Source organism: Zootoca vivipara, chromosome 7, assembly GCF_965207765.1.
Source record: "Zootoca vivipara chromosome 7, rZooViv2.hap1.1, whole genome shotgun sequence".
In the NCBI taxonomy this organism is placed as follows: domain Eukaryota; kingdom Metazoa; phylum Chordata; class Lepidosauria; order Squamata; family Lacertidae; genus Zootoca; species Zootoca vivipara.
The window spans coordinates 83633069-83660032 of NC_142590.1; the positions used below are offsets into that span (position 1 = coordinate 83633069).

The window sequence follows — 26964 nt, forward strand, 5'->3', positions numbered from 1 at the left end:
ACATTGGTAATATTTTTCCCTTCAGAGAATACAATGTGCATTCCTTTAATTCAGTTTGCTCCCTCCTTCTGCTGCCCTCTACTGTCTGAAACAGCAGGCTTATGAATCGCTTTAATTCTGCATTCCTTGGTTTCATTTTATCATGCACTATTCAGCACATTCCCATAGACACATTGCAAGTTAAAGGTAAAGGTAAAGGGACCCCTGACCATTAGCTCCGGTTGTGACCGACTCTGGGGTTGCGGCGCTCATCTTGCGTTACTGGCCGAGGGAGCCGGCGTACAGCTTCCAGGTCATGTGGCCTTCATGACAAAGCCGTGTCTGGCGACCCAGAGCAGCACACGGAAACACCGTTTACCTTCCTGCTGTAGCAGTACCTATTTATCTACTTGCACTTTGACATGCTTTTGAACTGCTAGGTTGGCAGGAGCTGGGACCGAGCAACGGGAGCTCACCCCGTCGCAGGGATTCGAACCGGCGACCTTCTGATTGGCAAGCCCTAGGCTCAGTGGCTTAACCCACAGCACCACCCGTGTCCCTGCACTGCAAGTTACCCACCACCAAAATTGATAGGACTCATCTGCCACGACTATGCTGCCATTGAAATAAAAAGGGGACTAGGAAGCAATGGCTTATATCCTAGTAAGAGCATAAGTAGAACTCTGCTGGAATAGGCCAAAAGCCCATCTAGTTAGTGCGGCATCCTGTTCTCCAAGTGGCCAATCAGGTGCCCATGGGAAGCGTACTTCCAGCACCTGCAATTCCCAGCAGCTAATATTCAGAAGCATTCTGCCCAGGGCTGGATTTAGGTTTGAAGAGGCCCTAAGCTACTGAAGATAATGGGGCCCTTTATATGCCCAGCTGTCCTTTGTCAACAAACTGTTGCTGTTTTTGTGTGTTGAATATATGTTATACAGTCGTACCTTGGGTTACGAACACCTCGGGTTACGAACTCCGCAAACCCGGAAGTATTTTCACTGCGCGCGCGTTCTGCACATGCGCAAAGTGCAGAAATTGCATAAATTGCGCTTTGCGCATGCACAAAGTGGCACTTCGTGTTACGACCATTTCGGGTTACGAACTGCGTCCCAGAACGGATCGTGTTCGTAACCCGAGGTACCACTGTATGGTAATTTGTGGACCTAATAGGTACTGAAAGCCATTTGCACATGTAGAATGTGGGCACCCTATATATAGAAATGAGCAAACCAGTGCTATTTTAGGGAGCAGGCTAGCAGGCGGGGTCCATTACTTACATCATAGGAGCCTACACAAAAAACAAAACAAAACACTGTTGCTGTATGTAGGTTTTATTTTATTTGTTTTTAGCTTATATCTTGGAAATGTATATCTAGGGGTTTTTTTCCTCTAATTTTTTTGGCGCCCCCCAAGAGAGTGGGGCCCTAAGCTATAGCTTGTTTAGCTTATATGTAAATCCAGCACTGATTGTGCCTCTCCAGCTGTGGCGATGCAACACAGCCATCACGACTAGTAGCCATTGACAGCTATGTTCTGCCGTCAGTATTCTATTTCTTTCAGTGAGACCAAGGCTGAATTCTCACACTCTTGAAGGACTCCCGACTGAACTCAATAGGGCTTATTTCTGAGTGGGCATGGCTATGATTGCACAGTTACTTACTGTATGTCTAATGTTAGCAGGATGGTAACCTTTATTGTGAAGTGTGTCGGAATTGTAACACTTGTAACGATGAAGGTGGCTTTTTAAATCATTATATATGTCATCCCAGTAATATAGAATCATAGAATCATAGAGTTGGAAGAGACCACAAGGGCCATCCAGTCCAACCCCCTGCCAAGCAGGAAACACCATCAAAGCATTCTTGACATATGCCTGTCAAGCCTCTGCTTAAAGACCTCCAAAGAAGGAGACTCCACCACACTCCTTGGTAGCAAATTCCACTGCCAAACAGCTCTTACTGTCAGGAAGTTCTTCCTAATGTTTAGGTGGAATCTTCTTTCTTGAAGTTTGAATCCATTGCTCCGTGTCCGCTTCTCTGGAGCAGCAGAAAACAATCTTTCTCCCTCCTCTATATGACACATCCTTTTATATATTTGAACATGGCTATCATATCACTCCTTAACCTTCTCTTCTCCAGGCTAAACATACCCAGCTCCCTAAGCCGTTCCTCATAAGGCATCGTTTCCAGGCCTTTAACCATTTTGGTTGCCCTCTTCTGGACACGTTCAAGCTTGTCAGTATCCTTCTTGAACTGTGGTGCCCAGAACTGGACACAGTACTCCAGGTGAGGTCTGACCAGAGCAGAATACAGTGGTGCTATTACTTCCCTTGATCTAGATGCTATACTCCTATTGATGCAGCCCATAATTGCATTGGCTTTTTTAGCTGCTGCATCACACTGCTGACTCATGTCAAGTTTGTGGTCTACCAAGACGCCTAGATCCTTTTCACATGTACTGCTATCAAGCCAGGTGTCTCCCATCCTGTATTTGTGCCTTTCATTATTATTATTTGTCCAAGTGTAGTACTTTTCATTTCTCCTTGTTAAAATTCATCTTGTTTGCTTTGGCCCAGTTCTCTAATCTGTTAAGGTCATTTTGAAGTGTGATCCTGTCCTCTGGGGTATTAGCCACCCCTCCCAATTTGGTGTCATCTGCAAACTATGAGGTAGGGTGATCCCGTTTTGCTGAAAGAAAATGAGTGTTAAGGGTGCTGAGAGTTGTTAGGAGACACACCCCTCCACTCACAGAGCTACACTTTCCAGAAACTTTAACAAACTCATTATTCCCAGGATTCTTTGGGAGAAGCCATGGCTGTTAGAGTTGTATAATAGTGCTTTAAATATATGGTAACAGATGTAGCCCAAACTGCCCACACTAAGGAATCTGGCAGCTTTCTATCAGGTAGAGCACAGGATCATCTCTTTAATTTCCAAGGAGCATTCTGTCCTGGTTAAATCAATCTATATTTCCCTCTTCTGAATGACATCTCCAGATGTCTAGGAAGCAAGAAACCAGAGAACAATCTGCGGGTTTGGGGATCAATGGCGTTTGTGATAGGAATATATTCTGCACTTCTTCATCAAGTGGTATTGTAGGAAAGTCAAATCCTTCATTAGCACTAAGGGGTCAAGCTTTCTTATATCTCCCTTGGCCTGCTGTTTAAATCTGTGACCTTTAAAATAGGCTTTTAAACACTTCAGACATATACTCTATATAGAGAATAATTTTAAAAAAAATATTTATGCAAACAAGTTCAAAGCCTCAGTGCTTCATTAAAGGTGTAAGAGGTTTCCCTCTCCCACCCCCACCAATTTCAAAACAGTATCTTGCAATAAAATCAGTTTCAGTAACCCATAAAGGAGCACTCGAAACATCAGCAGCAAGAACAGCTCCATCTAATACGACAGGGAGTCATAAGCAAAAAGGCCCTCTCCCTTGTTGCCACCTTCTGAACTGAGGAAAGTCTCAGATGAAGATTGAAGGGTCTGGGCAGGTTGGAGGAAACACTCGTAAAGATATTGGGGTCTTTGAGCTGTAAAGGCCTTTATGGGTTTAAATCAGCCCAGAACCAGTGTCATTTTCAGCCTGTTGGCATCAGGTGGCCACAGTCTGGACTAGCTGCAGTTTCCAAACTGTCTTCAAGGGCAGTCCCAGGCAAAGTGCAGGGCAGGAATTTAATCTTGAGGTCACCAGAGCATAGATTACTGTAGCCAGGTTAGCCCTGCCAGAAAGGGTCATAATGGGGCCACCAGCTAAGGCAGTGGAAGGCATGCCACAGAGACCACCTCAAACTGCAAACCCACCTAGAACAGGTTGCACGCAACTCAGCCAACCATAAGAGCATAGAACTAACAGCGTAGAATCAGAGATTTGCAGATGACCCGAAGCCCAGCCCCCTGCAATGCAGGGATCTCAGCTAAAGCATCCGTGACAAGTGGCCACCCAACCTCTGCTTAAAAACCTCCAAGGAAGGAGAGTCCACCACCTCCTGAGGGAGTCCGTTGCACTGTCAAACAGTAATGTCAGAAACTTCTTCCTGATATTTAGCCAGAATCCCAGTCTTGTCTTGAATAAATTTCAGTTTATTGGCTCTCATCCAATCCATAATCACAACCAGCCGCCAGTTCAGTACACAAAGCATTTCTGTACAGCAGCCTCCCCCAAAATGGTGCTTTGCCAGTGTTGTTGTACTACAACACCTATCATCCATGGCCATTGGTCATGATAGCTGGGGCTGATGGGAGCTGTAGTTGGAGGACATCCAGAGGGCACCAAGTTACGGAAGCCTTATGCGCTGTATTATGTTTTACGAAATATTCAAGTGCCGTTCACAAAAGCAAACCTTCCCAGCTGTCAAAAATTATTTAGACCTTCTGTGCATTTTGCATGTGTGCATCTTTGTGTGTGTTGTAAAGAAAAGCCGTTTGAGACTCTTGCTTTCCAACACAGTATGCAATTGTTTTCTTTCAGTCAGCCCAGCTACTTGTCATTTTCAGCAGTCCTCTTGGCTTCCTAGCCATGATTGACCATGTCCATTGTTTACATGTGCAAGGCAGCTTCTGTATCCCTTGCCCTCCCTCTCGTCTGTCCCTCCCTGTGCACTGCCATCCATCTTAATTTGATGTCCCACAAATCCTGCCACCTCTGATCCTGTCTCCTCAGCCAAGAAGACACCAGCTTCCTCAGATGAACGTGAAAATGCCAGCCTGCCAGCCTCTGAAGAGAATCCACAAGCCTTACTTCTTTCGGAATCTACGGAATCGCCCCAGAAGCAGATGGAAAGGAACTCAGCTCAGCTCCCCAGCCCTCCTCCATCACTTCCAGTTCCACCACCTAAGACTGTCTCCAAAGTCTCGAAGATTGTACCAGGTGAGCCTCATTCAGGACTTGTCTTTAGGGCCAAAATAGGAAGTTGCCAGACCATTCTAGCTGTATAATGTGAACACTGGCTAGCAGCAGCTCTCCAGGGTTTCCTGGAGCACTACTTGGGGATACAGGGGGTGAAGAACCTGAAAATGCAAAGCATGTGCTCTAAAACTGAGGTGCAACCCTTCCCTTAAAAGGCAGAACTCCAAAATTATGAGGGGTATTCAATATGACTTCAGAACACAAGAGCCATTGTAGTAGCACTGCAGAGTTGTGGAAATGACATGTTTGGTAGAAACTCATAGCTGCCAAGTTCTCCCTTTTTTAAAGGGAAATTCCCTTATGCTGAATAGGCTTCCTCGTGAGAAAAGGGAAAACTTGGCAGCTATGTAGAAACTTCATGTCTTTCCTGATCAGTAGTTCTGCTCCCAAATTGTCCTGCAATCTGATAGGTTGATATTCAGTGAAAAAGAATGGAGGCCAGAAGGTCTGGTGGTGATGGAGGAGAAAACTGCTCTTCCGATCCATGAGATGGAGGCTCAGCCTGTATAAAAATGATGGGATTCCACCCAACTCCTTCTTATAATTTGTAGGAGTGGTGAAAGTTCACATGTGAAAGTTCACATGTCGTGGGATTCTGTGTTTTCCAGCATTTAATAGGTAAGAAGCAAAAATTTGTGGTATCTGACTCTTGGCAATGGTTGACATTTCGTGTCTGATGCCTGCCAAGATCAAAATGATCAAGAAATATAGAAGGAAATATTTTGTGTTGCCAGCTTTGAATTCAGATGGGATATTCATAATGCAAAAGTGAATTTCAGTCCCGAATGTAATCGTAAAGGCCCTGTTCACATCAAATATTTTTAAAATACATTAAAATTATTGACAAAATCCAGAATTTTTTAAAACAAGTTTAACAAATATTAGTGAGCTTGGTTTTATGACAACTGGATACCCAAAATGGGGCTAATGAGGAACAAGAGGGGGAGATTAGCACTCTTGTGGGAACCCCAACTTTTGCAGAAGTTAAATAAACAATCTTTGAGGAGGGAAATGTACTCAAATCAGAGCTCATCAGTTCTATGGCCATATTTCTTGTACATAAATAATGGTGGAGATGATGGAGATGGTACCCTGCAGCTCTGTTAATGCTGGTTTCACTGGTTTCACCAAGGTTGATAGATGCTCAGCTGAAGCTGTTCATTCTCATTTGAATTTGAAGAACAGGAAGCATAAAGTAAAAGGGGGTGAATGAAGCCATTAGGGCTGGGCGATATATTATCCAAAACTGTCCAAGTCCATATCATGGTACCAGTTTCATAATTTTTGACCAGGGAATATATCGTGAATCATGCTGTGTGTGTGTGTGTGTGCGCGCGCGCACTGTGCAAAAGTCACAATGTGGGGAAAACTGTGAAGCCAGCCAATGTCTCTACATAGCTCCTTTCTAATTTCAGACATTGTGATATATTGCGATGTTGAAAACCAGATATCGCCCAGCCCTACAAGCCATAGGAGTTGCCACATCCCTGAAGGCAAGTGTGGCTAACCTGTGGCTCTCCAAATGGTTGGACGGGTGGTGCTGTGGTTTAAACCACAGAGCCTAGGGCTTGCCGATTAGAAGGTTGGTGGTTCAAATCCCTGCGATGGGGTGAGCTCCCATTGTTCGGTCCCAGCTCCTGCCAACCAGCAGTTCAAAAGCACGTCAAAGTGCAAGTAGATAAATAGGTACCGCTACAGTGGGAAGGTATACGGCGTTTCCATGCGCTGCTCTGGTTCGCCAGAAGCGGCTTAGTCATGAGCTGGCCACATGAGCTGGAAGCTGTCTGCGGACAAACGCCGGCTCCCTCAGCCTATAGAGCGAGATGAGCGCCACAACCCCAGAGTCATCCGCGACTGGACCTACCGGTCAGGGGGACCTTTACCTTTACCTTTACAGCTCCCATCATTCTTGACAATTGGCCATACATGTAAGGTAGAGTCCAACAACACCTGGTTTAGCCACCTCTGCCTTAAGCTACAAGGAAGGGACCCAGAGTAAACAAAGCACCTTGAAGGATGGGATAGCTTTTCTGATGGTCCCAATTGTCACGAGCCAGCACTGTAATAAGGGTGCATGGTTCACTCAACCTCCACCTTCAGCCATTTTAAGATACAGTGGTACCTCGGGTTACAAACGCTTCAGGTTACAAACGCTTCAGGTTACAGACTCTGCTAACCCGGAAGTAGTTCCTCGGGTTAAGTATGGTTTCAGGTTAAGAACAGAGCTCCGGAATGAATTAAGTTCTTAACCAGAGGTATCACTGTACTTGAAAAGTAAAATCCACATTAGGGGATGGTTCTTATTTCTTTCCCATCCACAGCACGCCTTCCAGTTTGGGAGCCTTTGGATTTAAATCCATGCTTGTGCCACTGGGTGGCGTTAAGTCATCAGCAGTAGCTGAAGTCAAGTCTATTGCAGCAATTATTTCAGTGGTTCTTTTTATAAACTGTGTGTGGGTTTGTTTTTGTTTTTAATGGAAATGCGCTTCATTGGGAAATCACCAACCAAGGTCCGTCCGTGGGTGAAATCCCAGTGCATAATCCATGCAGCTCCAAAGGCTGGTTTCCCACCCCACTTCAAGTTCAGACCTTGGCAGTCAGAAAAGTGTTCTTCAGGAAATGTTTAGAAATTGCTAAAATGTAATTGTTAGTGAACGGCAGTGGAAGGGAACCTGAGGGGGTCCTAATAGACAATGGGACTTGAAAAGGGAATATTTTTGTTTTCTGTTTTTTGTTTTTTGTCTTTTTTCTATTTTTCTATTTTGTTGTACTTTCTATGTGTTTTGTGTGTTGTTGTCATTTTGTGAAAATTAATAAAAAATTATTATAAAACTGAAAAAAGGAAAAAGAAAAGTGTTCTTCAAGGACCAGTTATGGCAGTTAAGTTTCCCTGAAGCACAGCTGGCTGACTAGTAATAGCTTCAGCACATAAAGTTAAAACCACAGAATGAGTAGCTTGTTGATGTTGGCACCTGTCTGTCTCGAGAGACAATGGAGTGTGCCTCCGGGGGTGAAGTCAAACCACTGTGTTAGCAGCACCGAAGTCAGTGACCTCCCCAGGCACAAGCCTGGGCAGTGTGTATGGAGGTCCTGGGCTGCCCAGACAACAAGACCCTCACCTCTTGGCCTTGTTGATGTGGTCCTAAGAGAGCAGAGCAATATGTATGGCACCTGCTTGGCTGCAGGAGTTTCCAGAAGGAGGCGTACAAGGTGCCACCCAACCATTCTTGATTCGGGTAGGGTTTGCCCCTTAGCCTTTTCTTCTCCTGGTGATATTCCACAAGTGGAGGTTCAGGATCAGAGCTTTCCTTCCCTGAAAGAGGACTGCTAAAAGGCTTAATCTGCAGTCCGCCAGCAGTTTGCACAGCTGATCCTGCACAGATCAGCCTTCCTCACAAGGGTGCCCTCTAGATATTCTCGGATGACAACCTCCCTGCAATCCCAGCATGCATGGGCAAGGATGATGGGAACTGCAGTTGAACGGCGTTTGGAGGACACCCACATTGGGGAAGGCTGCTCGGTGTGGCTCCAGTGGGGGGGGGGGGCTCCTCCATGGCATGCAGCCATTAATGCCCCTTTGTGGTTTTGTTTCCAGCAGCAGGAAGTGAAGTAGATGAGCCAGCCTTGAAATCCCCTCCAGCCACTGTCTTGAAGAATTATGTAATTGTTGGTTCCTCCCAAATCTCAGGACAAGCTGCTCCCTTCCAGCCCTCAGGCCAGAAAATCTCCGAGCCCCACCTCAGAACGCCAAATGGCTCCCCTCACCTTGGTGCCGTCCACCTGCCTTTACCTCCCAGCCGAGTCATCGAGGAACTTCACAGAGCTTTGGCCACCAAACACCGGCAGGATAGGTAAGATTCTGGAAGGTTACAGGACACACCATTTCCATTTCTCCCTGTTCCTCAACTTTTCAAGGGCTAGTCTTGCTCAGAGTTGACCCATTGACATTAATGGACATGGCCACCTTCGCTTCATTTATTCCAGCGGGTCTACTCCAAGTAGCTTCATTGGCTCTGGGGAAAGTGTGAAGGCTAGCTGCATTTTGATACATTTATTATTATTATTATTATTATTATTATTATTATTATTATTATTATTATTTGTTTGGATACCGCCCTGTATCCGCAGGTCTCAGGGTGGTTCACAAGATAAAACCACAAGATAAAACCATAAAATATATAATAAAAACAAGAACATTTTAAAAGGGTATTGTATGTCAGACTGAAGTACTGTTTGTGGGGGACAGGGAGCGGGCGGGTGTGGGGGACTCCCTGGTCCTGAATGGGATAACTGTGCCCCTAAGGGACCAGGTGCGCAGCCTGGGAGTCATTTTGGACTCACAGCTGTCCTTGGAGGTGCAGGTTAATTCTGTGTCCAGGGCGACTGTCTACCAGCTCCATCTGGTATGCAGGCTGAGACCCTACCTGTCCGCAGACTGCCTCACCAGAGTAATGCATGCTCTGGTTATCTCCTGCTTGGAATACTGCAATGCGCTCTACGTGGGGCTACTTTTGAAGGTGACCCGGAAACTGCAATTAATCCAGAATGCAGCAGCCAGACTGGTGACTGGGAGCGGCCGCTGGGACCACATAACACCAGTCCTGAGAGATCTACATTGGCTCCCAGTACGTTTCCGAGCACAATTCAAAGTGTTGGTGCTGACCTTTAAAGCCCTAAACGGCCTCGGTCCTGTATACCTGAAGGAGCATCTCCACCCCCATCGTTCAGCCCGGACACTGAGATCCAGCACCGAGGACCTTCTGGCGGTTCCCTCACTGTGAGAAGCAAAGCTACAGGGAACCAGGCAGAGGGCCTTCTTGGTAGTGGCACCCGCCCTGTGGAACGCCCTCCCATCAGAGGTCAGAGAGATAAACAACTACCTGGCATTTAGAAAATACCTAAAGGCAGCCCTGTTTAGGAAAGTTTTTAGTCTGTGATATTTTAATGTATTTTGATGTGTGTTGGAAGCCGCCCAGAGTGGCGGGGGAGACCCGGCCAGATGGGTGGGGTATAAATAATAAATTATTATTATTAATTATTATTATTATTAGTAGTAGTATGTCAATGATCCAAAGGCCTGATTAAAGAAGAACGTTTTTGCCTGACGCCTAAAAGTGTATAATGAAGGCAGCAGGTGAGCCTTTCCAGGGAGAGCATTCCACAAATGCGGAGCCACTGCAGAAAAGACCCCTTCTTGTGTTGCTACCCTCCGGACCTCTCACGGAGGGGACACACAAAGAAGGGCCTCAGAAGATGATTTCAAGGTCCAGGTACGTTCATATGGAGAGATGTCGTCCTTGAGGTTCTGCAGTCCTGAGCTGTTTAAGGTTTTATAGGTCAACACTTTGCATTGAGCCTGGAAACGAATTGGCAGCCAGTGCAGTCGGGCCAGGATCAGTGTAATATTCTTAAACCATCTTGCCCTGGTGAGCAACCTGGCTGCTGTCTTCTGTATGACCTGAAGTTTCCGAACAGTCTGTTCAGAGGCAGCCCTGAAGTTCAGGAAGTACAAACTGGGTAGGTTCACGTTAAAAAGTGAACCAAAGTGCTCTTCCACCCTTACGGTGAATCCACCCTGGACCTCACTATGGACCTTTCCCATTTGCAGAGAACTTCTTTGTATTACTGGGTTCTAATAGCCCCAGGACCATGACAAAGGATGATCGAAATGCTTACCAAATGGCAGTCCAATTCTTATGAGGGAAGAGAAGGCGCACATCACCATGGATTTGATGCCATGTGGGATTCTCTGTATGGAGGCCTGTATACGCAGAGATCTGAATGGTGCTCTAAGTAAACTAGAGGAGGAAGAGGAGGACTGGGTGCAAATTGGTCTATTATGCTCGAAAAGATTGATGTATTTTGTCCATGCCAAAGAGTATTTTAGATGTGTGGTGGAAGGGATGGTCAGGAATGGAACCCATTCCTGGTAAATGTCCAAAAAGGCCACAACTTATTCAGGGTCAATAATGATGTGCTTCCCTTGCATACTTTTTAAATCTTTCGTAAAGCACCCAATTGCCCTAATGGAGATGTTTCTTTTGAACTCTAGTCTTCCACCACTAGAAGCACACACTGCCTTCTTTGAAAAGGTCAACCCGGCACCCCACATTAACATATTTCAAAACAAGGTGTCAGTCACTGGCCTCTTGTGCCTTCCCCTTGTGACAGATATTGAGTTCTTGGCTTCCCTGTCATAGACATTGTAATCCCACCGCAGCTCTTTCACAACCCTCTGCAGAGCAAAGTGCTCGAGGCAACAAGCTTGAAACATTGATTCCCTTCCTGTGGTGCTAAGATGGGGGGGGGGGACAACAACCCTAAAAAAGAAAATCCATGTTATCTGCATTTCAACCCCCCAGCTTTCAGGGAAGAGAAAACAAAGGTTCTCCCAAGAAGCGAATGGACATCCGCCCATCCAGAACGTGCAGCGTTGATCACAGCAAAGAGAAGGAAAGTTCGGTGAGCTACAACAGCGACCCGGAGAACAAGCGGAATTCCGTCAAGGAGTCGGATGAGAACAAAGAGAACCTGATCATGAACTCTGAAATCACGGACGACTCTGTTTTCTATCAGGATGAAGAGGTTTTGAATGACTCCATCATTTCCGGTAAGCAAAGTCACTTTGTGAGCCTTTATGAGCAATTCTGAAGGACTGATCCACTGGTTTTGTTCCTTTATACATGTGCATTACGTTGCTGCTCAAGGTCATGAAGGCAATATTGGCCTCCTTTTCAAATCTGCCAGCTCTTCCCTTTACCTACCCACCTCCGTCAGTTTCTGTCCCATTCTGTTAGAGTCCATTCTCTTTGCATCTCCATGTTGCTCTTCTGCACCTCACCTTTCATTTCAGAGTTTGATGCTGGGCTCACCTTCACCCTTCTGGGACAATATTTCCTAGTTTGCTCCTTAGGTTCCTTGGAAGCCGCCTTCTACTAAATCAGGCTGCAGCTCTCTGTGGCTTCATGCAGAGGACATTCCCCGCCCTACCTGGAGATGTCAGATTGAACCCATGCCACTCTCCTATTGGTGCTCTCCCTTGGTGATTCCAGTGCCCAAGTTGATAATTCCTGCAGCAGAATGGTCAGCAGCACCTCACTTAGCTACTGCCACTTTTGCCCAGCAGCAGATCCAGGAAGGGCATTTCGTTGACCTCCCCGCCAACTCTCTCTCTGTCTCTGCCTGTGTTTAGCTGCTGCCGCTCCAACTCTTCTTGTAACTGCACTGCTGAGTAATGCAGTCTCACATTCATCGTGACTTCTTCTAAGGTCCTTTGTTAAAGAACAAATGTGAGAGGTTAAGATGATACTTTAACTAGCTTGTGGGGGTTATTTTTTAAAACAGTAGCAGCAGCAGCACATAAATTTATTTTAAAGGAAGAACACACACACAAAACATCAAAATGCAAAACACCACCAAACTTTGTATCAGCAAAATGAGCTTTAGAATTGAAACTATACTCAAAGCTTAAAGGATATGCATTAAACATTTGTCCCTTTTTAAAAAATTCAAAGTCCTCTCTTTCTTGGGTTTCAAGTTGACCTATTTATCCTGCATAGTTCAATAGTTTATTTTGCCAATCTTCTTTATCTTCTTTGGCAGAGGCTTCTTCCTTCTATATGAGCTATCAGGTCTTGGCCTGGCTTTTGTTCAATAAGTCCAGCAAAACCAGTACATCTCAATATCATAGTTTCAATTTTTTTATAACAACAATCATTTCCCACAATCCTTTCCAATCTTTATATGTCTTCTCCCAGGCCCTTTTAATGAGTCTCTAAGACAGTTGAATGGATCTTGTATGCCTCCTTCCAGCAACTCCTGCAGCCAAGCTAGTGCCATTCATATTGCTCTGCTTTCCTTTGGACCACACCAGTGAGGCTGAGAGTGGGGTCGGGTCTTGTCATCTGGGGAGCCCAGGACCTCTATACACGCTGCCCAGGCTTGCACCCTGGAGAGGTCACTTCGTTGCTGCTAACACAACAAAAGCAACACAGGAGGCAGCAGTTATGTCTCTGCAAACACAGCAGGTGCTGTGATTCTCCAGCAATTTGACTTTTCCCCAGGAGGCGCACTCCATTGTCTTTTGAGAAAGATGGCCGCCAGCACCACTAACCATTTCTGGAGTTTTTACTGTAACCATTTCAGCTGCTATCACTTTTCCTTTAACATAAACACCTATCATTATCTAAGCCCTGACCTTCCATCTTCCATCCTCCCGCTCTCTATTATAACCCTCTTCAACTGTCGGCTGTCACTTCCAGACTGACAACTCCATTTTCCCCTTGCAGTATTCTAAAATGACTTTTCGCCACTGATTGCAGGTCTGTTACTTCTGGTAATCACTCCAGAGCAAGATGTTAAGCTCTAGGACTTAACCCCAGAACATTTTATTTCCCTCCCTCCCTCTCTCCCATTCCACCCACCGTGTCTCCAAATGCCTCTCTGATATTTCGGAAGAACCCGGACTCCAGGTCTCGATCTGAGCACCTCTGTATGCATCCCTAGCTAGGTCCCAACATATCTTAAGAAGACACACACTAATCAGTGAACAATTCTGAACTGTGAACAAATCTGCTAACTGTTTGTGGATATTCTGCGACCCCCTGCAAAACTGTGGCATGGGGAAGTTGGTGTTGTGTAGATGAGAAGGGTTTTAATTAAATGGTGAATGTGAATTATCTACTAGACTTCCTGCTCATAGAACACTTGGCAGACCCCATGGTGATTATCATAGCTAAGAGGCCTAGGGATTCATTAATTAAACCAAAGGGGCGAGAAAGAAGATTATGATATCCCCACAGGGCCTAGATGGATCACAGCCTTCCCTGTGCATGTTTGTTCTCTGTGCAAGATGTACTTTTCGTTCTGGACACTGGGTGGTGCAGCATTCATTGGACATTGGTTGGAAAAGAGCTTTCACTGCCATTTCAACAGGTGGGGCAATGATGCTGGAGACTTCATGTGGTTCCCCCCCCCCCCCCGCCGCCGCCGCTGCCGCTACCCAGATCTTCCGTGGGAGGAATCTCTTAGCATGTTTGCTTGTTGAATTTAAATTCTTCTCTTCCTCTCCAGGGAGCCCAGGGCGGTGAACAGAGATGCAATTTGAAAACAAAGCAAAAGCATTTGGCTGCTTCTCTGTTTTATTTTTCAAAAAAAGAATGGTGGTTTGCATACGGTGTTTGAGTAAACGTATTAATAGACTATGAGGGCCATCTAGTCCAACCCCCTGCAATGCAGTAATCCTGCCCATAGCTGTCCCTAGGTGGGCTCGAACAACAACCTTCTGGTTAACAACACTGACCTATTGCACCATTAATATTATTATATAAACAGAAACACAATTCAATACATATCAAAGTTCTGTAGGTTTGGAAATAAGCTACAATAGCCACAATTTCCTCTTTATTAGCCACAGTTCAGTTAACCACAGTTAAACCTGATCATCCAAACCCTGCCCTGTGACTCAACTATGGTTTATAAACCACAGTTAGAACATGCTAGTTAACCAAGGTGTGTTGTTGGTTTATAAACCTTGGTTAGCTTTAACCATAGCTTACAATAATATGTGAACCTGGACTTCCTCCTTAGCTATAGTTACAGGCTACCACTACCCAAATGTTACAGAGCCAGAATTCAATAGTGTGGCAGTGAGAGAAATTATGCTGTAATGTAGCAATCCCAAGATTGAGTGATTGTCTGCAAGATGCCTCAGCGTCAACCATTAACTATGGCTTAGCATTATGTGTGAACGGGGCTTATGTGTTGCTGCAACAGTGCAGATGTCCCTTTGCATTGATTTTTTTTTCAGATATAGGCATCATTAATATTTGGAAAATGGAACCACATGGGTGGGTCAATCACCTGACACTCTTCCCACTCAGGAAGAAGAGAGAGGAGATCTCAATGGTGTACTGAAAATGCTTTATTTGACCCCCCAAAATTTCACATTTTGTGAAGCCTCTCCAGTTATATCTTATTACATTTCAACATTTTTGAAATACACAACCATAATACAATCTTGTCTTTTCTCTTATTTTTGTCAACTTCCCACCCCTTTTTCTATCGAGTTGTTTTCTCTCTCTCTTTCTCTCCGTCTGCTGCAGCCAATCTTCTACCTATCAAATCATAACCACAATATGATCATTGCATTTTGTGACTCCTCTCCAGGACCGACTGCTGGAATAAAATTAAATACAATGCATGTGACAAAGCATTGATAAGACAGTTGTAACAGTTCACATGAGCTCATTTTATTTGCTAAATGGCTTACACAGAGTAGACACAAGAAATGCAGAGATGGATTGGGCCAAGTGAAAAATCATCACCACACGTGGTTGCACTAGTTTCCTCCCTGCTGTTCCCCCTTGGTCCTTCCTGTTCAGTCACTGCCCTCCTTCTAAGGGAAGGCCCCACGTTCTGCTCGCAGACGATCCCTGCCGATCTTGCACTTCTGATTCATGAGAAAAACCTGATCCAATAAGTGATGTCCCTTTGCCTATTTTAGCAACAGCCTGTCTGACACGTTCTCATTCTTTTTCTATGTATGCTCCAGGTACTTTGCCAAGAAAATGCAAGAAAGAGTTGCTGGCAGTGAAGTTGCGGAACAGGCCAAGCAAACAGGAGCTGGAAGATAGGAACATTTTCCCCAGGAGGACTGACGAAGAGAGACAGGAGATCCGGCAGCAAATTGAAATGAAACTTTCCAAGTAAGTCCTGTAGAGCGTAAAGCCCTGTTGAGGCTTCCGTGCTTCCATGTTTACCAGTATGGGAGTAAGGAAAATAGGGATGTACCTAGAAGCTCCACCCACCTTCTACTCTTCATGTAAAGAGCAGGACCATTTGTAACAATGGGACTTTCCTGTGTACAGCTGCACACACAAGGGATGCACACACACAACTCAAATCCTGCACAATTTGGGTTCCAGGTTGTGAAGAAAGGCAGCAGCTCCATGGTCGAGCATGTGTCTTGCACACAGAGGGTTGCAGGTTCACTCCCCAGGTTCTATCTCCAGGTAAGGCTTGGAGAGACCCATGGATTGAACCCTTGAAAGTGACTGCCAATCAGTGTGGAGAACACCGAGCTGGACAGACCATTGGTCTGATTCAGTATAAGGAAGCCTTCCTGTGTACAGCTGTACATGTAAAGGATCAAGTGGTCATGTTATTCCCTACTCCCATCGTGACAAAGACGGGAGCATTAATGCCTGAACTTCCAACTGTTTACCTTGCTTTGGTGTATTACACATGCCTTTTGTCTGATTCCTGTTGTACACCAAACATTTTCAGCAGTCATAAACCTGGTCATGGGGCCACCATCTCCCCTGAGTTCAAATGTCAGGGCTGCAAGTTTGTGGGTGGGACCAGACCCCCAAAACTCACAGATGAAACGGAATGGTCTCCCAGCTTCCGTACCCTCATTGCTTCTTATTCCAGAATTGAAGCAGAATCAGTGGGGTTGAGGGCAATTGAACTACCTGGTTTTGAGTTTGAACTTTGTGAGTTCCAAATCTTTAAAGCGTGTTAAGAATTCGGGATTTGGAAATCAAAACCTTATTTCTTGAGGGGGCTCGGAACTGCTGTCGGGCCTAGCCTTTGGGACAGGAAGGTTGAAACTTGGTTGTGTGAAGAGTGTCAAGGCCCAAGAAGTGTAGACTGGTGATTCAAAGATGAAGCAAGGAACAGATTGCAAGCCCACTCCAGCATTACTTCACAATGGGGCATTCAATGGGCAATATCCAGCTATGGGACTCACCAACCAGAACCAAATTTTGTAGGTGTTTGGGTTAGGAGTTGGAGCAGGTTATAGGTAACTGCAAGAACCCAGTTTAAATGCTACTATAGTGTTTGATGTTAGCTTTGGTTTCTTTATCCTGCAACTGAAATATTTTGAAATGGTAGAGTGGCATAAACTCTCATGCTTCTTAATGCACTCTCTACCACTTTAGAGCTGGGTCTAAGTTGTTGGCTAGCTGCTGTCTTGGGCCACATCCTGATGCTGGATCCACTAAGCCCTACCTCAAGGTCCTAGGTGGAATTTTTGGGTGCTCAAGGTCCTAGGTGGAATTTTTGGGTGCTCAAATACTTTTCTTCCCAGACTCTACTGTTGTTGATATGGGGTGTGAGGTGAGGGAGACCTGGGATGGTGCTAGCCTTCCTTCATTGGTCATCAGAGTCACTCTCGGAGGTGCTTGTGGTTTGATCCACAATGGTTTGTGTTTGACAGCTTTCAAACATCAAGAGGAAGGTGGGACAGCTATGAACCTTATAAATGCATGAATGGGGGACATATTGTACCACACGTACCTGATAAAAAGGCAAAGTCCATGTATGGGATAATTTGGAAAGAATGTGAAAACAAACCTGCCAATATCGTGTCTTTGTGCAATATCATGTCTTTATACATACCTAAGAAGCCATATGGGAGGAAGGGGGAGGAAGGGAAGCTGCTCTATAAAATCAGAAGAGGTAGAAACTTAAAGGACAGATGCAAAGCTTGTTAGAAGGCAGCCCTGTTTCGGGAGGCTTTTAATCTTTAATCGATTATTTTATTCTTCTGTTGGAAGCCGCCCAAAGTGGCTGGGGAAACCCAGCCAGATGGGCATGGTATAAATAGTATATTATTATTATTATTATTATTATTATTATTATTATTATTATTATTATTATAGAAGAGATCGGGCTCCTATGGCAGTATGAAGGTAGCCTTCTACCTTTTGCACTTTGGGAACTTTTGGAGCACTCAGTCTTTTTCTTTTTCTTTTATTTATTTATTTAAAAATACTTTATTAAATTCTTATAAAATACAGCACATACATACAACATAAAACTAAAGGGAAAAAACAATAACAGCAATAACAACATAAAACAATACAAAATAAAATCATAACAAATAAAAACACTTTAACTAAATCATAACAAAATCATAATCAAAATCATAACAAAATCATACTCCGATCATATTCCAAATCATATTCTAAACAAAACACAATTAATTTATAAACAACAAAATTAAATAAAAATTAACATAATTGAACATAAAGTTTTAATAAAATTCTATTTTTCTTTCCCCCTATCACCTATGGCTTCCAACCTCAGTCTTTTTCTAAACCCACCGTCTCCCTGCATACATCACTGGCTCTCTGTAGCTGCAATAACTCAATCATTTCTGTTTGGGTTTCATTCATGCCTGCACACTGTGAGTCACCTTGCTTTGGAGCAGGGTTACTGCTGAACCAAATCTAAGTTGAGAGGTAGCCAACATGGTTCCCTCTGGATATTGTTAGACTCCAGCTCCCATCTGACCCAGCCAGATCAGGTTAGATAGGCTAGCAAGGCAAGGCAAGGCAAGGCAAGGCAAGGCTAGGCATAGCTAGGCACGGCACTGCTTCACTCAACTGGAGTCTAGAGTAGCTTAAAGGAACAACAAATCACAATACACAATAAAAATCCATTAAAATGAAACAAATATGCTAAAGGTGTTCCACCATGGCCAATGGTTAAGGACGACAGGTGTTGTTGTCCAACATCATCTAGGGCAGCACGTTGACTGCCCCTTATTTAAGGTTTAATCTGAAGCTGCATGAGGCCACTGCCTTGGCGAAGCTAAGCAAGTCTGGGTTGAACCAGTGCCCAGGTGAGTGACTACCTGGAAGACACCTGTACAGAACCTTGGGTTCCATGATGGAAGAAAGGCACAATAAGAATATTTAGAGGCTATTCAGAGAATATCAGCAGCAAAGATTTGAAAAGGAGTATTTGAGGAGAAGTTCGGGGACCAAATGTATTTCAGCTGCAAACCATCTTCTCCCTATAGCAGCTTAAAGAGGAAGGTTGCAGGATGTGGCAGTGGCAGGACTCTACTGATCTCCTTGTATGCACAGGTGGGGTATTTCACCTGCTATTTTCCCATGTGCTGTAAAGACAAGGTGGCAGGGGAAGAACTTGCATAGCGTGAAGAAACTGATCATTTGTTCTGCAGCTATGAAATGTTCTCAATGGATCTAAATCAATCAGGGTTTTTTCACACATGAATGTGCTTCACTTGGCAGTATCACGCCTGTTGATAAGCAGTCGGTTATGTGAACCCACCTTCCCTGAAAAGCGGTCTCTCTGAGATTATGTCAGGTGTCATAAAACTCCATCTGTTCAATATGCGGTTGCTTCACACATGCAAAGCATCACTTGGGTTTCGGGCATCTGTGGTCTGGCATCACCCTGAGAATTGTGTGGGTGTGCCCAAGAAGGACTCACTCTCCAGAAAACTGATCCCACACAGAAAGTGCAGGAAAGTAGTTCACCTGAAGATTATGGCTGAGCTTGTTCTCCACCTGTTTCAAGCTGTTCAGGTGTTGGTTGTTATTTGTGAATTTAGGCCACTTTTCTACTATGGTAAGCGTGGACACTTTGGAGAAATAAAAAATGTAGGTCAGAACTTGGGATGGGGGCATGTACAAAAATGCATGGACTTGGGTAAAAAGGTGCATAAAAATGAGTATACTGGTAGAAATAGCGTGCAAAAAATGCATTGTATTATGAGAAATTGCTTTGCAAAAAAATGAACATTTTTTGCAAAATTGTAAACAAATTTATGGGGAGAAGTTTGCACTAAAATGCTGATGAATTCTCCTGAATTTTTTTTTTAAAAAATAAATAAATCATAGTCTCATGTGGAAACAAGGAGAACTGAATTAAGGGCTGGGAAATAAGAAACTGGGGGAAACCAAAATGACAGATTCACCCACTCCTGGTTGAAACTAAGAGATGTGTTGAAGAATGGAGGGAGCAAAATCTCATCAGAATGACATGGAGGAGGTACAGCTGTGGCACTTGGCTTGGATGCCTTGAATACGGACTCAAGTGACTCTGGGTGCTCTTGAAAAACGGACTCAGAACTACGATTGCACTTGTTCTCAGTGGCTAGTGACTTGATTTCATTCATCCAGCTGGCAGAAGGTTTATATAAAATTATGAATCGTTTGCACAGCATGAATAAGCTGTATGTTCCCATTCTAATGGTTGCTAACCCAGTCCCAACAAAGCAATGCGTTGGTTCTAAACTTGTATTTAAGCCATCTGTAATGCCGTCTGCTGTGTCGATCTAATTTAAAAAAAACTTCTAACTTTTTCGGTGCTTTTTTTTAAAATAAAAATAAAAATAAAAATAAGCAGGAGCTTTGCCTAATATGGACTTATGGGGAATTAGTGGTGGGTGAGCCCTCCTCACAGCTCAGTTTGAAATAGGCCTACTTCAGAAGAGTTCATCTAGGCTTCACTCCAATAAGCTCATTTCAACTCTGCTCCCATTTGAGCTACTGTCCCATTGAACTTAAGAACATGAGAAGAGCCTTGCTTGGTCAGGCAAGGGCCCATCTTATCCACCATCCTGTTCTCATTAGGGCCAGCCAGATGCCTATGGAAAGACCGCAAGAAGGATCTTAGCACAAAAATTCTGTCCCCACTCATGAAACTCAGCAACTGCGATTCAGAGGCCTACTGCTTCTGACAGTGCAGGTCACTGCATTCCAATAATGTCATGGGGAATGTTATGTACTGAGCTGAATCCTAGAACAATAGGATTCAGAATCAGCAGTCGGATTGGTCAGCAGGAGCTACCCAATCCAACTCCAGGTGGAAGTGAATCCGCAACCTGATTGGCCTGTAGGAGCAGCCAATCAGGCTGCAGGCAGAAGTCAATCCACAACCTGATTGGCCCACAGTTGTATCCCTGAAGTAGCCAATCACGCAAGGCCCATTGTGTAAATAATGTATATAAGCAGATGGTTTTGGGAAAAGAGCCATTCTTCTCTTCTTCTCCTTGATGACTATGAGCTGAATAAAGAGCATGAAATTCACTCTTGACTCTGAGTATATTTCAGGGAACAAGACCCTCAAAGCCCTACTACGGTCTCCATTTCTTGAACTAGTTGAAGGGGGCAGCTGTGGAAAGGTCATAGAATCATAGAATGCTATACCAGTAGCAATGGAGGAGCAACCAGGCCTTAAGCCCAAAGTCTCCACGGCTGCAAACTCTCCTCACCTCTGGTCTATTCATCCCCCTCGACACGGTATTGGGAGATTTTTAATGTCTGATGTTTTACCATTTTTTATATGTGCTATAAGCCGCCCAGAGTGGCTGGGCAAACCCAGCCAGATGGGTGTGGTATAAATGATATTATTATTATTATTATTATTATTATTATTATTATTATTATTATTGAGAAAAATGGGCAGTAGGGCTTATGGCGACGGAGATAAAAGAGAAATGTTCTGGGACCAACAAAATTGACCTGCTCACCATTAGATCTAGGGCAGGGTAGTCAACATGATGTTCTCCACATGCTGTTTGTCCCCAGTTCCCATCAACCACAGCCATCATAGAATCATAGAGTTGGAAGAGACCACAAGGGCTATCCAGTCCAACCCCCTGCCAAGCAGGAAACACCATCAAAGCATTATTGACATATGGCTGCCAAGCCTCTGCTTAAAGACCTCCAAAGAAAGGGGACTCCACCACACTCCTTGGTAGCAAATTCCACTGCTGAACAGCTCTTACTGTCAGGAAGTTCTTCCTAATGTTTAGGTGGAATCTTCTTTCTTGTAGTTTGAATCCATTGCTCCGTGTCCGCTTCTCTGGAGCAGCAGAAAACAATCTTTCTCCCTCCTCTATATGACATCCTTTTATATATTTGAACATGGCTATCATATCATATCATATCACATAACCCATAGTCATGCCTAACAGCGTCCTGTAGGCACTACATTGGCTATCCCTGTTCTAATGGGGTTTTTTTTTTATTAGAATAAGGGAGATTGAGCACTTACACAAATTTTATTTTCCATCTTTGCTTCAGCTTGTAAAATATTGTTCTGCTTAGTTGTTTCATAGTTCTTAGAATGAACATGTGCTGAGTTCATTCTTATTATTCTGAACGCAGTCTGATCTATGTTGCTCTTCTCTCTCTCTCTCTGTCTCTGCCTTAATGTTGGGGGTCTTCATATGTTCTTATAGATTGTCTTCTGGTTCTGTGGGGGTGGGGGAAGTAATTATCACCTTAATTAGTTTAGGACAATATATCTGCTTGGGCGAAATTTGGATATAACAGCTATAAATGAAATAGAAGTCCCGTACATCTCAGCATCGTGGGGAAGAGACGACCCGAGTTGTGTGCCTGCTCTGTTTGCTGTCTAAGTAGTGATTCTGAACAGGCAACTTCAAGACCCTTCCTGTTCTGCTTATGTCAGATTCTTTATAGAATCATAACATTGCAAAGTTGGAAGGGACCCTGAGGATCTTCTAGTCCAACCCCCTGCAATGCAGGAATAGGCAGCTGTCCTGTATGGGGACCCAAACCTGCGAACTTGGTGTTGTCAACGCCATGCTCTCTAACTAGCTGGATTTGGGCAGGGCATCGCTTCAAACAGAGGGCTGATTTCTGTAAAGTAGGATGCATGGCTACCTTGATTTAGACACTCAGGAAAATCAGGAAAGAGAAGTCCTTCCTGAATCTGCACCGCTTCAGGCTTTTATGTAGGGGGGATGGAGAGGGTGTGGAGAGGGAAAGAAACACATTTTTTTTCTTCCCTGCTCATAAAATATCCAGCACATTAGGCTTAGTTCCACCTTCGCACAGCTGCTCTTCCAGTGTTTGTGTTCAAGTGCTAGAGCAGCCAGCCTCTGATTTAAAGGCTGCAGCTCAGTGGCTAGAGCATCTGCTTTCCATGCAGACGGTCCCAGGTTCAATACCTGGAATCTCCAGGTAGGGATGGGAGATATGGCGGTCTGCAACCCTGGAGAGCCACTGCCAGTCAGAGCTAGATGGGCCAATGATCTGACTCCGTCAAAGGCAGCTTCCTATGTTCCTATGTATGGGACTGCGTTCTACTTTTAGAGAAATCCTGTGTTAGCCAAGTGCAAAGGACTCAGCTGTGCAGCACTTCCTACGCCGGGAAAACAAAATATTCCTAGGGGGTGGGGAATCACTTTCCGAACTGCTCATTAAAACACAAAGCTAAATTTGGATAAATTTGCAAACATGAATATTTTAGCCACAGCTTGTTGGGGGAAAATAAATCTATGTTGAGGGCCTCCTACGCAGTGGCTCGTAGAGCAGTAAGAAACTAATTGCAGAAATCCAGCACTTGCTCCTGTTTATTAAATATTGAAAGTGTGAATCGTCTCTCAAAGAAATATCTGCTAGTTTTAACCCAACTTAATTCTTAATGGTTGAGAAATGCTAATGAGCTAGTAAAGGCTGAGGAACCTCAAAGCATTCGCCACCCTGCCCCACAAAACAGTACCTACTGTAACTAAACTGGAAAATGTTCTGCTGTGGTTCAGAAGGGGGTCCCAGTTGTCACTGTTGCTTCTCTGCTGGGAGAAAAGTTTTGTGTCCACCCTGCTGTTCTGGTTCTCTCTGAGAAAGGTAAAAGATGCGGGTGGTGCTGTGATCTAAACCACTGAGCCTCTTGGGCTTGCCGATCAGAAGGTTGGCGGTTCGAATCCGCGCAATGGGGTGAGCTGCTGTTGCTCTGTTCCAGCTCCTGCTAACCTAGCTGTTCGAAAGCACACCAGTGCAAGTAGATAAATAGGTACCGCTGTGATGGGAAGGTAAATGGCATTTCTGTGCACTATGGTTTCTGTCACGGCGTTCCGTTGCGCCAGAAGCGGTTTAGACATGCTGGCCACATGACCCGGAAAGCTGTCTGTGGACAAACGCCAACTCCCTTGACCTGAAAGCGAGATGAGTGCCGCAATCCCATAGTTGCCTTTGACTGGACATAACCATCCAGGGGTCTTTTACCTTGACCTTGACCTTCTTTCTGAGAAGTATGTTTAATTGCAGCCTGAACTGGTCAGTCTTGAAGGTGCCACATAGAATTGTTAACAAGGGATCACACATAAATTTCAGACCTATGGGAAGAGATCACTCCCTTTCCCTGGCTTATTCGCGTCTACATTCCCCCCACCATGTGGAATCAGGGGGGCGGGGAGACTAGAGCCACAGCCACAGCCCCATAGCAGACAGAAGAGTAAGCATCATGAGTAACATTGATGTTACTCCAAATCATCCAAAACTATTCTCATCTCTACAGCCAGGAAGATGCCAAGCTGTCTCCCCTGCTGAGCATTTGGGGTCCCTTCATGTTGGGGAAGATGTTTATGAGATGAGATGGAGAAGAACAGGGTTTCTGAGGTGCTTTCTGTTCCCTCTGCAACGTCACCCCGTCTGAACCACCCCTAGTACTAACTGATAATAAGAGATTGCGCTCATTACTCTTCTTTCCAAAGGGCCGTTTGCTTGACATATGTTTTATGCTGTTATCGTAAGATGATATCCTGTCCTTTTACAATGAAAGAAGATAAGCTTGCCCATGTTGGAACAGTGTATCACAGGGATAGGCTTGATAAGCAATAGCTCAGCCATCTGTTGCGTATTTGTTTCTGTAAGTTCTCGCGTGTCTTACAGACGGAATTTTCAGAGTCCTTTCAGAGTGTTTTGCAGTTAGCTCATGGGGCTTCTCAACAGTCCTGCAGCCTGAGTTCCCCCAAATTCCACCTTCCCCCTCCTTTTCTTCACAAGATAAAACAATGTGTGTGTGTGAGTAGTGACAATGTGAGGATTCTCCCATTTCAAATCTTGAGCTTTATAAGAATGTGAAAAAGTTGTCTTTCTTGCAAGATGCAACTGGATGCCCCTGGAAGTTCAAAAACAAGGCTTCAGCATGACCATAGAATCATAGAATTGGAAGGGACCACAAGGGTCATCTAGTCCAACCCCCTGCAATGCAGGAATCTTTTGCACAATGTGGGGCTCGAACCCATGATTAAGAATTCAATGTTCTACTGGCTGAGCTATCTTGAAGTCAAACTCTTGAGTGTACCAACTCAAGACTGTACCAATTCTTGGCAGTACAGTGGTACCTCGACTTACGAATGACTCGACTTACAAATGTTTCGACTTACAAACGGAGCTCCGTCCGCCATCTTGGATGCAGTTTAGATAGGATTTTTTCGACTTACGAATTTTTAGATAGGGTTGCTTCGACCACTCTTAACCACTACACCACACTGGCTCTCAGAGGTGAAATGCCACATTGTTGCCCCTACAATAGTTGGGTACGAGGCTCTGCAAGGGCTTTTCCTTAAGGGGCAGCCCTTGCAAAGCCTCACCACCCTGCTGAATGGGAGGAAGGAAGATTCGGCAAGGCCTTCTCTTTCAGGAGGCATTCCAGCAAACTTTGCTACTGGCTTCTCCAACCCTAAGGGTAGAGAGAGACCAGTGGCAAAGCAGAGCAGCAGAATGCCCCACTCTCACCAGAACTCCAGAGAGCGATCTGGTGGCAGAAGCAGTGGGGTGGTCAGGCACCACCTCTTGTGTTTCCACAGCCTGAGGCGGTTGCTTCATCCTACCTCATCTGTGGGCCGGCTCTGAGTGCAGTTCTTGGCCATGAATCTGCTGCTGGGCAATGAGATGAAGGCATTCCACAGGTGGTTAGCAAGCAGTTTTTCAGGCATGGGAAAATGTATCCCCAAACCCAGAAGGCAGGGTGGGGAATTTCTTTTCACCCTGGGGACCAGGTTCCTTTCCGAGCAGTCTTCTGGGGGCCACATGTCCTGGACGGCAGGGCCAAAGGCCAAAGTGGCTGGAGCAACAAAGATAACGTTTACCTTTGTGCATTTGGCTAGTTTCAACACACGCTCCCACACCCCTCTTTTGTAGGAATGGATTTAGATGCTAGGAGAGGATATATTGTTCAGTTTTTAACCTTCCTTGCTGATGTTAGTGAGATCAGAAGAATGCCATCCTTTGCAGCTTAAATTTGGAAGCTAAAACAAGGTTGATTTAACTTTCTAGAAATGATAATCCCGGATGCTTTAAGGCAGGCTGGATTTTCCCAGTATCGCCCCTTTTCTCACCTTTAAAAACAACAATCACACCTGCTTTTTACATAACCCAGGCATAGGCAACCTTGGATCTCCAGATGTTTTGGAACTACAACTCCCATGATCCATGACCACTGGCCCTGTTAGTTAGGGATCATGGGAGTTGTAGTTCCAAAACATCCGGAGAGCCAAGGTTGCCTATACCTGACATAACCCTATGTGCTGTCCTAGTTATTTCATGGCTATCACAGGACCACAAATTGCACCTGCCAGAGCAAGTCAACTTTTGAAGAAAATGCAGGAGAAGAATCTCTCCATGTAGGAACACATGGAAGTGAAAATTGAGCGTAGGTGGGTAGAAAGCTGCCATTTCACAAGCTGTGGTGGAGGATTCTAAAACTGCCGGTGAGGTAAGTTGTGAAACCAGGAGGGAACTTCTACAGATGGCTGATAAGGCATTCTGTGCTATGGCATGTTCAGAAGCCATGCTGCTTTGGTTAACGTCGTGCATGGGAAAAATGGGAACCAAGATGGTAGTCACAGTGTGAGATTATTGAAATTTTGCAAATATGTAGGGGATATTAGGTATCTTGCCCAGAATCCATATTAGCTTTACTCATCTACTTGCCTTCAAGATTCCTCAGCTGCTGGAAGATGAAATAAGTCTGATAGAGAAATAGCAACTCCTAACCACAGAGCCTAGGGCTTGCCGATCAGAAGGTCGTCGGTTTGAATCCCCATGATGGGGTGAGCTCCCATTGCTCGGTCCCTGCTCCTGCAAACCTAGCAGTTCAAAAGCACGTCAAAGTGCTAGTAGATAAATAGGTACTGCTCCGGCGGGAAGGTAAACAGTGTTTCCGTGCGCTGCTCTGGTTCGCCAGAAGTGGCTTAGGCATGCTGGCTACATGACCTGGAAGCTGTACGCCGGCTTTCTCGGCCAGTAAAGCGAGATGAGTGCTGCAACCCCAGAGTCGTCTGCGACTGGACCTAATGGTCAGGGATCCCTTTACCTTTACCTTTAACCATGCAAGAAAGGGAAGGGAAGACCCATTACCACCCGGGGGGGGGGACCAGTTCCTGTCTGCTGTGTAACGTAACAAGAAGGCCCTGAACAGAGGGACACAGTTAAGGGAGCTTATGCAAATCATACTTAATAACAGCTTAAACCCAGTGGTCCAGATTCAGCATTC

At 44.9% G+C, this 26964-nt stretch overlaps 1 protein-coding gene across 1 annotated transcript in view; it reads left to right on the top strand.

Annotated features, from left to right (window-relative positions):
* PHACTR3 (phosphatase and actin regulator 3) overlaps positions 1 to 26964 on the top strand; it is a 195768-nt gene that overhangs the window by 105463 nt on the left and 63341 nt on the right. Inside the window, exons 5-8 of the mRNA XM_088674701.1 lie at positions 4645 to 4851; positions 8579 to 8741; positions 11253 to 11500; positions 15443 to 15596. Coding sequence (XP_088530827.1) covers positions 4645 to 4851; positions 8579 to 8741; positions 11253 to 11500; positions 15443 to 15596 — 772 coding nt within the window. The remainder of the gene's footprint in view (positions 1 to 4644; positions 4852 to 8578; positions 8742 to 11252; positions 11501 to 15442; positions 15597 to 26964) is intronic.